Raw genomic sequence first — 11,245 nt, forward strand, 5'->3', positions numbered from 1 at the left:
TCCTCCCCTGCAGTGAGCACCGTCCTGGGGCCCTGAGCCCTCCCCTCCCCTCCCCCTCTGCAGCTGTCTGTTGCGAGTGACTCCTTTTGCCTTGGATTGTGACCACCCCACTCTTCCTCTCCTACCCTTCTCTGTCTGCTCCACCCGTGTCTCAGGTTGCCTCTGAGGCCTGCCCTCAGGACGTGCCTGAACCCACACTCTCTTCCACAGAGACTTTGAGGAGACAATGGATGCGCTCCAGGCTGACATCGATCAGCTGGAGGCAGAGAAGGCAGAGCTCAAGCAGCGCCTGAACAGCCAATCCAAGCGCACAGTTGAGGGACTCCGGGGCCCCCCTCCGTCAGGCATCGCTACCCTGGTCTCTGGCATCGCTGGTGGTGAGTACGGTGGCTAGGTGGCATTGGCCCAGACGAGACTGACTTGACTGGCCTCAGTTTGACTTCAGGTGCCTATACCATAGGTGTTTGGCCGGGAACATGCTTGCCCCAGCTTCACACTGCCTGTTTCACCAGGGTTGTATTTTCCGTGAAGATACGTTTACAGACCTGTGTGAAGTAGCACACCACCAAGACTGTGTCAGTAAAGTCAGAATCATGGCTGAGCTAGGCTCTGGAGGCCTGCCCTGCTAGCTCTGCCATCTGGCCTTTCTATCTCAGCCACATTCAGGAAAGGTCCGGCCACACTGCTGGAGTGCCAGCCTTGTGTGAAGCCAGTGTCTGATGACCCTCAGTGTGTGTGCTCCACTTCTGTTCTGACCTCTTCTTAGGTTCTTAATGAAGTCAGAGAGCCTTATGTGGGGTGCTGTGCCTTCCAGGCTGGTTCCTAGCCCCTGCTGCCTCTCGGTTCCCACTGCCCTGGTTTGTTTCGGCCTCTGGCCTTTCCTCACTGCTCATCTCACCTGAGGCCTTGTCATAGATCCGACTTGACTCAGGACGGTGACAAGTGCTGTGTGACAGTGTATTCCCACACTAAAGACAGCTCCACAAGCTTTGAGGGGAATCTCTTGATTCACCATTTGTGCTGTTTTAGTAAGGCTCTTAAACAAATTCTGCTTCTGAATTCATGAAACCCCCCATCAAACAGGGGGAGGCGTTTACTTCAGAGCAAGGGGGAGCCTGAGGAGCAGGGCAGTGCTTGCCCCTTCTTGCCAGGCTCTCCAGCCGGAGCACTCAGCACTCGGTGCAGAGGTACACGCAGCCTCTGGAGTGTCCCCATGCCTTTCCTGGAGATGAAGCGGGAGGCAGGAGCAGCCTCACCCTGCGTTCACTCACTCTGTCATTCTCTCAGAGTGTGCATGACTCACGGCCTTGCCCACCTTTGCTCTCCCCCCAAAGTTGGAGGTGGGGGTCTTAGGAAGTTTTGGTGGTGAGGAAAATGGTCTTCTGCGTGTTGTGGCCCGGTCCCTCTGCTTTGTCCACTGTCCCCTCATTGTCTAATCACTCTCTCTCTTTTCTGCTCCTTCCTGGGCTCTCCAGAGGAACAACAGCGAGGTAGAGACCTACCCCTACCCCAGCTAGGATTTACTAAAGCTACTGGGCACTGGGATTGGGGACAGCATCAGAAGCGGAGGTGGGGCAGTGGAGGGGGAGGTGAAGAGCTCAGTTTTCAACCCTGAGCTCCCAGGGCTGATGACATTGCACATGCTGTTCACAGGGGGCGCTCCTGGGCAGGCTCCGGGCGCCTTGCCAGGCCCAGGGCTGGTGAAGGACTCCCCACTGCTGCTTCAGCAGATCTCTGCTATGAGGCTACACATCTCTCAGCTCCAGCATGAGAACAGCATCCTCAGAGTAAGGCACTCATGGGGACGTGGAGCCTGAGCTCGGAGCATGCCTGCCCACCAATGGTCGATCAGTGAAGGCCACCAGGGCCTCTTAACCGCGCCCTCTGTTCCCTCCCTCCTCCTGACAGGGAGCCCAGATGAAGGCGTCCTTGGCGGCTCTGCCCCCTCTGCATGTTGCAAAGCTTTCCCTCCCACCCCATGAGGGCCCCAGTGGTAACCTAGTGACTGGGGCACTGTACCGCAAGACCAGCCAGCTCCTGGAGAAACTAAACCAGCTGAGCACCCACACCCACGTGGTGGATATCACTAGGAGCAGCCCAGGTATGTGCTCTGCTCCCGAGCGGATGGCCACAGCCTTCTGTCTCCAGGGCTCCTCCTAGCGGAGTCCAGTGGCTTCAGAATTCGGTTCCCCTGATTGTTGTGCACAGTCTCTCCCTGCCCTCTCTTTCCCACCTCTCTCCCTCCTCTTCCCACCTTCCTCCCTCTTTCTCCTTTCTTCTGATATTGGGCATTGAGCTGAGGGCCTCAAGCCTGAAAGGCTTTTTACTTTAAAAAAATTTTTGTTTTGTTATTGTTTGAGACAGGGCTTCTCTGTATGGCCCTGGCTGCCCTGGAATTCACTTTGTAGCCCAGGCTGACCTCGAACTCAGAGACCTGCCCGCCTCTGCCTCCTGAGTGCTGGGATCAAAGCTGTGCACCACCATGCCTGGCAATTTTATTTATTTTTTTATGTTTGTTTGGTTTTTGAGACAAGGTCTCAGTAAGTTGCCCAGGTGGGCCTTGAACTTGTGATTCTCCTCTCTCAGTCTCTCAATGGCTGGGGTTCTAGGCCTTTCCACCAGAGCCAGTTCACTCTTTCTCTCTGAAGTGCCTATGGTATGTGGGTCTAGTACCGACACTTCTGACCATACAGTTCAGCTGCTCAGAGGGACTTTAGTGTCCTCAGCATCTCTCCCTCTTCACAGCTGCCAAGAGCCCATCAGCTCAGCTTATGGAACAAGTGGCTCAGCTCAAGACCCTGAGTGACACCATTGAGAAGCTCAAGGTCAGTCCCATCCTACCCTTCCCACACTGAGTGCCCTCGGATCATCCTTGGGGGAGCCAGGCACTTGTGGGTTGTTCTCTGGACCTGCTCCATGCTCTGTGGCACACTGGAGTGCAGGTGGGAGGAAGGAGAGGCCTTGCTTAGGAGCCGATTGATACATTCAATCAACAAAATGTGTGACTATCATCATCTTCAGGCTGGTGAGCCACCGTGCCGGCTGACCAAGCACCTCTGTGGGATGTCTGGCTGCAGTTTCTATCCACTGAAATAATTCAAGGACAGAATATTTGCCAGTGGCTTCCTAAAAGCCGTAGACACTGAGTTAGGCCTTACAGAATGAAGGTGTATACAGGAAGGAGAGATGTTAAACGGGGCCTGTGTGCAGTGAAAGGAAGCTATGTTCCCCTGGAGCTAGTGCTGCGGGAAGTTCAGGAGGTCTTGAGCTACCTCCTGGATCCCCTAAGGAAGCCCTGCCTCTCCCTCCTGCCTCTCCCTTCCTCTCCTCCCTTCCCCTCCTCTCCAGGATGAGGTTCTCAAGGAGACAGTGACTCAGCGCCCTGGAGCCACCGTGCCCACTGACTTTGCCACCTTCCCTTCATCTGCCTTCCTCAGGGTAAGGGGGAGCAGCCTGGGAGATGGCGGCACCATGCTGGGTGCTCTGTAGCCTCTCCCCTTCCTCTTGGGGTTGAAGAGGCCCCTGGAGTCCCAGGCCCAGCAGCCTCACCCTGCTTTACCTGGCAGGGCCAAGTCTTATTTGCACAGAACCAAAAGTGCTTTCAGCACTTAGAGACTGGGACATTCTAGCCAATAGGTAACACGTGCCCTGCCTCTCACACCAGGAGGGCCTCGGGTCACCTTGCTGGACTCCCCTTGTTCTCATTTGGAAAGTGTTACTGTGGTGTCAGACTCGGAAGCCTCAGTTTCCTGGGGTTACCACTGTCCTCAAGTAAGCCCTTCACCTGAGGTCCTTTTGTTCTTCCCAACACAAGGCCAAGGAAGAGCAGCAAGATGACACAGTCTACATGGGCAAAGTGACCTTTTCATGCGCGGCAGGCCTAGGACAGCGACACCGCCTGGTGCTGACCCAGGAGCAGCTGCACCAGCTTCACAGTCGCCTCATCTCCTAAGCACTCCTTCCCTGCCTTCCCTGTGGTACCTACGGTCCCCCTGGTACCACTGCCCAGTGCACAGCCACCTCAGCCACTCCCGGGCTGAACCGCATGCTAACCTGAGTGGTTCAGCTGCGCCTGGACTGGTCAGGGTCCTGCTGCTTCCGTAACCTGGGTTTGCCTGTCCACCCCTGGCCTCTTCCATATTTGCTGTTATCTGCTCCCTCTTTCCTGAGGGGCCTCAGGGCATTGGAGGGGGCCGACACCCCTCCACTAAAGATTGAGTGAGGTCTCCCCGACTGAGGACCTCACCCCTTGATTAAAGCAACTTGTGCTTCACTGCTCTGTGTGTGTGTGTGTGTGTGTGTCTGAGAGGGACTCAGGCTGGGGATGGGTGGAGGTGGACTGCTGAAGAAACGACACGTGCCCCGCGAGGCTGGATGGCCTGCTTGGGGCTGAGGAGGTGCTGCACCCTCTGTGTGCACTGAGCTGCTCTGAGCAGAGGGGGGAGGGAGCCGGGTGGCACTCGGGTCCATGTGGGAAGCTTAGAGGGCAAAGACCAGAAGCTCATCCAGCACTGGCTTTCTGATGCACTGACCATTGTCTTCCCATCAGCTGGGGGCTCAGGGAAACTGGGGCAGCGGAGCAGTAAGACATGGTGGTAAAGCCCGTGCTGAAGCTCACGCCAGTGTCACGGGGAGCTGCTGCTGTGAATTCTTGGGATTACTGGTCTTGATTTGGACCTGTTGAAAAACTTCCAGGAGTGAGCCTGGGGACGGGGCTGTGAGCAGCGTTCTCCAGTTTCAGAGTTAGCCAGGGCTTTGCCGACCAGCTCCCCATGGCTCTCTTACTGCCCACGTGAGGAAAGGCGGGCAAGGGTCGGGCCCAGCTGGGCTAGGCCTGTCCTCAGGAGTGGGCTTGGCTAGAGGAGAGGCAGCAGATGAGGAGAAAGGCAGGGCTGGACATGCAGTCAGAACACCTCTAGGAAGGTCAGTAGTTGGTGGAATTTGGATACCCTCCCTCTGGCCTGCCTTGCTGGGTTCTGGGAAAGAGACCTTTAGGTGACATTCCTCAGCACTCTCAGTGTATGGCTAATGCCGTCTTAGGTGCTAAGATTAACTTGCTGTGTACCAAGGAACCCTGGGATGTAGGGCTTGGTTGCCACAAAACTAATGGCAAGGTTGCTTTGTGTGTGGGTATTCCTAGGATTTGAACCCAGGTCCTCACGAATGGTATGTAATTCCTCTCTTGTTGAGCTCTATCCCATGTCCTGTGGGGTTGCTGTCTTGGTAGCTGACAGTCCCCACCTCATCTCTCCAACTTTGGCTTCTCTGGCGCTAAGAAAACCACAGGCCACCCCTGACATTGCGACACGTCCTGTCCTTTCTCCCAGATGACAGACCTGCCTCTGACTGCTGGTCAAGATACCGAGGGTCAGGACTCGGCAACTTCCAAGGATGGTGACACACACCTTTAACTCCAGCATTCAGGAGGCAGAGGCCGGCAGATGCCTGTGAGTTCAGGGCTAGTATGGACTACATAGCAAGTTCTAGGCCAGTCAGGGCTACACAGCATGACCCTGTCTCAAAAAAACCCAAAACCAAGTAAGGAGTATTGAACAACCTCTGTGATACTTTGAGAAGATAGGTGTCCATTCTGTGACTTACTGGCTACCTCCCTGTGAATGCCCTACAGGATCTCAAAGTTCAACATGTCCAATGTTTTGTGTGTGTGTGTGTGTGTGTGTGTGTGTGTGTGTGAAGCACACACAGGCCAGAGCATAACTTCACTGCTACACTAGGACTTTGGCCTTGTTGATTGTGGGGTTATGGCTGGCCAAAAAGCCCAGATAGATTACAAACTCACACCATCCACCGCACCCGTCTCTCACTGGAACTCAAATTCATTTCACCAACCGAGCCATCTTCCCAGCCCCCAAGTCCGTTTTTGAAATGCTTTCTGACTGTAGCTGCTTGTGTGGGAATGCCTGCAGTAGTGAATTTCTCGCCTGCTGTCCACTGCCTCTCTTCACCCAGTTCTGCACTCTAGTGCCGGGTGGATAAGTCTAAAAGGCAAGCTAGTGGCGCTTCAAATCCTGAAATGAAATGACCTTCCCAAGGGTCTGGAATTTAAAAGTGAATTTTCTGAGATTCACAAGGCCATTCACTGTTAGATTCTGCCACTTCTCCAGTCTCTTGTGGGTCTGCCCTCCATGTGCCCAGTGTCCCAGCTTAGTGAACCCCTGGGGTTCTCATACTCCCCTGTGCTCTTGGTCCTCTCCCTATGGAGGAAAGAGACCATTTGTCTCCTTTCCTAGTCTCCTCTCTCTGTCTCTGTCTCTCTGAGCACGTTCTCTAGTGTCACCCGAGGGAAGCACCATTCCTGCGGCTCCTTGGGTATGGCACTTTGTTCCAGGCCTGTTTAGGGTAATATGGGCTGCTCCTGTGCTGCATCCACTTCTACTGTCATTGTCAGTTAACTCCTCAGCTTCCCACTTTGGGTTACCTTCCACCCCTGTACTGCAGTCACAGGAGAAGGGCCTAGGTTAAGGAGAGTGAGAGTTCTGAACATGGGTTTGAGGTACTAACTAGTGAGAATGTTGGGTGGGTTTATGTCTATTCATGTCTGTTCCGCTTGGGCCCATCGGGTGTGGAGCTCAGCATGGAAGTTCAAATTGGAGCGAGTTGGGAGTGTGCTCCCCGATGGTGGTTGAGAGAATCATCTGGCTCTCCGCCCCCCAGCCCTCCCTGGATAGACCACATACAAGCACCATGCCTGGATGGAGAGGAAGCTCACCTACTCTCATTGGAGGGCGTTAGCTCTCTTCCCTCTTGTACACAGTATGGCGTATCATCCGTGTTCTGCAGTATGAGGGAAATAAGCACTGGACGGCAGGAGTCACCAGAACAGAGCTGGAAACTGAGAACGGCAGCAGCACGTCTTTCTGAGGGAGCACAGAGCAGCGAGGGCATAGACCTGGGCAGTACTGGGGACTAAGCACCCTCCATCCCCCAGTACAGCTGGAGAAGCAGCCACCAGGGCCCTTAGGGAACGTGTCTGGGCAGAAGTGTAATCTGCAGGCAACCTGTTTGAATCTTAAAGTAGAGCTTTATTCAGAGATGAGAAAATATCTCCCTGAAGACTGTCTTCCAGTTCATCCCCAGAGCCAGTCATTCTGGATCCCATTGCTCCCCTCTGCTCAGGCGCTTAGCCACATTTCTGGGACCTGGGATGTCTGTCTGTGTGTCTCTATCATCCTCTGTTCTCTCCCAGAGAAGCAATTGAAATGTGAGTTAGCTGGTGTCAGCCTTGTACTCCTCCAAGTACGTTTGGGCAGGGGGGATAACACAAGGAAGCCTTAGCAGTGTGCTCATGCAGAGAGAGTAAGAGCAGGTGAGTGTTGATTCTGCTGCATGAGTGGGTCTTTGCAATACAGGATACGGCAGTGGCCCTATCTCTCCCTCCTGTCCTCTGTCAAGTGAGAAGAGCTCAGAGACAAGCAAGCTCCAGAGAAAACTGGGTAGTTTCCAGCTGCCTGGTACCCTGGTGGGCAGGATCCCTGGAAGAGAGGGAACAGAAGCAGGGTGTGCTGGCAAGAAAAGCGACAGAGGCAATCGTCTGCACCGTATCAGCCCAGTTCATCCGAGTCTTAGGTGGTGAGCGGATGGCCAGACAGGTGTCGGTGGGGGTGGTTGGTGGGAGCTGAGATGTGATGATGGAGAGGCCTGGCTGACGTCTTTGCACCAGGGATGGAGTAGCTATCACAGTAATTAGTCATGTTCCAGACCCTCGCGTGCTAGAACCAAACAGATGGGCTGGCAGTGGGCAGAGGCAGGGTGTGAAGACTCTTAACTCTGTCCCCTGGGAACCTTCCTTCTCTTTAGGTTTCTTGAGCAGATTCCTAGATCCAATGTCATGAGCCCAACATGAAGGGAGCTTTGTGGAGCATGGTGGGCGGGGGTTGCTGTGTAACCAGTGGTCAGTTTTTCTGTCTGTCATAGGAGGCCAGTGGCACTGTCCTTGAGTGCCCTTATTTCCTTAGGCCATCCTTTAACATTTTAAACTTAGTGCACTTATTTGGTTTTGCTTGTTGTTTTGGTTTTTGAGACAGTGTCTCACTATGTAGCCCTGGCTGGCCTGGAACTTGCTATGTAGACCAGGCTGGCCTTGAACTCACAGGGATTCACTTTTATTACTTAAGAATGAGGTGGAAAATGTTTGATGGAGTGGTGGGCTTACAGTCAGCACTTAGCTGGCTTACTATGCCTTGAAAACTGTATTGTTGTTCACCATCCAGTGTTCCCTGCCCTTGATGGTCCCTGCTGGCTGCTGACTTCTCCCCAATGCTGAGGGTACAGTGCCGCTCAGCCACAGCAGACCCTCGTACAGTGCAAGCCTTAGTCCCCTGCTTCCGAGGATTCCCGACTGGGCCCCTCAGCTACAGCACTGGCTGGTCCAGGCTCTGTAGACCATACACACCAGCCAGCTTTTCCTTCCAAAGAGACCCTTCTGACCTGGGATCAGTCCAGGACTGGTGGTCTGGCAGGTACTCACGGAGTGAACAAGGCTTACCTGTGCATTGTGAAGTCAAACACAAATCTAAGCTGCTTTTAACTCATCTTCACAGTTACTAAAAACAAGCGAATGATGTGTACTATTTGTTAACATTCATGGAAACAAAAACTAAGAGAGACTTCTGCATATCAATTTATCATCATCATCATCATCACCATCATCATCATCATGAGTTTCTGGAACAGTCTTATGAAGTCCAAGCTAGTCTCAAACTTACTTCATAACCAAGGATAGGATTCTCCTGCTTTTCACTTCCTAAATGCCAGGATTACAGGTGAATGTGTCTGGACATTGGCAAGTGTGTTAAGCAAATATTCCACCAACTGAACTGCTGTGTCCCCAGGCTTGATTCATTCTCTCTCTCTCTCTCTCTCTCTCTCTCTCTCTCTCTCTCTCTCTCTCTCTCTCTTTTTCTCTCTCTCTCTCCTCTCCTCTCCTCTCTCTGAGACAGGGTTTCACAATGTAGCCTTGGTTAGCCTGGAATTCTCTATGTAAACCAGGCTGGTCTCAAAATCCCCTCGCCTCTGCCTCCCAGTGCAGGGATTAAATATGTTACCACCACACCCGGCCCAATCTTTCTGTTGTTGTTACATGTATTTATTTTGTGTGTGTACACACATATATAGACCAGAGACAACCTTCAGGAGTTACTCCCTTCACCATGTCTGTCACTGGAACTCAAGCTACACAGGTTGGCAAAGGGGAAGGACCTTGGTGTGTAGCTCTGGCTGGTCTCAGATGTTCTATCTTTCTGCCTCAATCTCCCGGGTGCTATGATTATCGGCCCGGACTGCTACACCTAGCTTATGCACTTGTTTTTAAATTTTTATTTTAATTTGTGTTACATACATGAGTGACTGTCCTCCAAGACAAGCCACTGCTCTCTTGGGGAGTTCAGCTGCTCCCCCTTGCCTTACCTGGACTTGTCCACTGATTATCCCCACGCCCACTCCTGGAGGTCATGAGACCCACCTTGTCCCTGCTGAGCAAAGGCTCTATATGTATGACCCATTGCAGGGAGGAGCACCCACACCCCTGTAAATAGCCCCTCACCTATCTGTAAAGAAACCAAGCCAACTCATTAGTTCTCCAGAGGGATCGGTGGTGGCATCATGCCCTGGTTTGTCATTGGGACCTTAGAGGATGTCGACAAAGTAAGTGTCCCCCACTGGGACGAAGTGTCACCAGCTGTGGTTGTTTTCTGCATGCTTGTCTACACTGCATGCCTGATGCCCAGGGAGGCCAGAGGTGGCCATTGGATCCCTGGAACTGGAATTACAGATGGCTGTGAGCCACCATGTGGGTACTTCGAACTGTACCCAGGTCCTCTGGGAGAGCACCAAGTGCTTTTAACTGCTGAGCCATCTCTCTAGCCTATTAGGTGACATTGGAAATCAGGATTTTAGTGGAAAACTTTATTAGTTTTAACTTTATTTTGGAAAGTAGGTGGTCACACTCCTTTTAAAATTAAAAACACACATGCTAAATAAAAATAAGAAAAAAGAGGCCGGGCAGTGGTGGTGCACATCTTTAATCTCACCACTTGGGAGGCAGAGGCAGGNGGATTTTTGAGTTCGAGACCAGCCTGGTCTACAGAATGAGTTCCAGGACAGCCAGGGCTACACAGAGAAACTCTGTCTCAGAAGAAAAAGAAAAAAGAAAAAAGAAAAAAAGAAAAGAAAAGAAAAGAAAAGAAAAAAGAAAAGAAAAGAAAAGAAAAGAAAAGAAAAGAAAAGAAAAGAAAAGAAAAGAAAAGAAAAAGTCTACCCCAAGAGTGTTGTGTACATAAATGTACTTCCTTGCTCACATACCCTGGCACCACCTGTCCAAGTTTCTCTAAAGAGCAAAACTAGTTGCTTATTTGGTGTGTCTTTATTAAATATTGCCACATTGTCTTTGGTGAGTGGCTATATAGTTACACCCATTCCAGCAGTATGAATGCCCTTGGCTTAAGTCTGCCCTTTTCAGGAGTGGGTGAGGAGGTGGGGTGTTAAGGCATGGAAGAATGAGGAAACCCGTTCAAGTAGTCCTGACTTGGCTTGACAGCCAGGGAAGACACTGGCCATCTGGGAACAAGACACAGAAATCAGCGGTGGATTTCAGGAAGGTGAGTCTGCAAAGGTCTTTGTTGGCTTGTACTGGGCAAGGTGGTGATGATGGTGGGGTAGCTTGGGGCCCCCAATGGGCAAGGTTGTGATGGTGATGGGGTGGGTTGGGGCCCCAGTGGGGTTCAGCTCACAGGTGAGAGGAAGAAGTGTGTGGAGAAGGGCCCTGAGCAGATGCTAGAACCCACATAACCCAAGAATTACAGATCTGTCAACTGGTCCTTACGTGATCTAGTTAGGCTCAGACTGCAGGGAGACTGAAACATCTCCAGCCCTGGGAAACAGTGTGCCTCACGCTATCAGGAAAGATGGGGATGCCCAGTCGGCCGGAAGCCCTGAAAATAAACAAGGAAAAAAAAATCACAAAATGGGAGCAGTGTCAACAGTCTCGGATGTAACAGAGAATTCTGTGGAGAAAACATTCAGAAAGCATGACATGCATCTGCGCGCATTCCCACAGCATCATTCCCTGCGCACATTCCCACAGCATCGTTCCCTAGGCTGGGAATTTGAATGGAACAAGTATTTGCAGTGAATTTGTATCATATTAGATATAAGCAATGTAGACACAATTTAAAATGTATAGGTGTGTGTGTGTGTGTGTGTGTGTATGTGTGTGTGTGTGTGTGTG

At 52.1% G+C, this 11,245-nt stretch overlaps 1 protein-coding gene across 9 annotated transcripts in view; it reads left to right on the forward strand.

Moving 5' to 3' along the window:
* Dctn1 (dynactin subunit 1) overlaps positions 1-4,273 on the forward strand; it is a 34,984-nt gene extending 30,711 nt beyond the window's left edge. For 5 of the 9 annotated variants that reach the window (XM_021188179.1, XM_021188172.2, XM_029534659.1 and 2 more), the window contains 7 exons: positions 211-377; positions 1,476-1,490; positions 1,654-1,787; positions 1,909-2,101; positions 2,746-2,825; positions 3,349-3,438; positions 3,815-4,273. In XM_021188179.1, coding sequence (XP_021043838.1) covers positions 211-377; positions 1,476-1,490; positions 1,654-1,787; positions 1,909-2,101; positions 2,746-2,825; positions 3,349-3,438; positions 3,815-3,952 — 817 coding nt within the window. In that variant the 3' untranslated portion in view covers positions 3,953-4,273. The remainder of the gene's footprint in view (positions 1-210; positions 378-1,475; positions 1,491-1,653; positions 1,788-1,908; positions 2,102-2,745; positions 2,826-3,348; positions 3,439-3,814) is intronic. The other 4 variants (XM_021188191.1, XM_029534657.1, XM_021188186.2 and 1 more) reach the window with 1 other exon arrangement.
* The last annotated feature ends 6,972 nt before the right edge of the window (positions 4,274-11,245 follow it).

The sequence above is a fragment of the Mus pahari genome, chromosome 2 (assembly GCF_900095145.1).
Source record: "Mus pahari chromosome 2, PAHARI_EIJ_v1.1, whole genome shotgun sequence".
In the NCBI taxonomy this organism is placed as follows: Eukaryota; Metazoa; Chordata; class Mammalia; order Rodentia; family Muridae; genus Mus; species Mus pahari.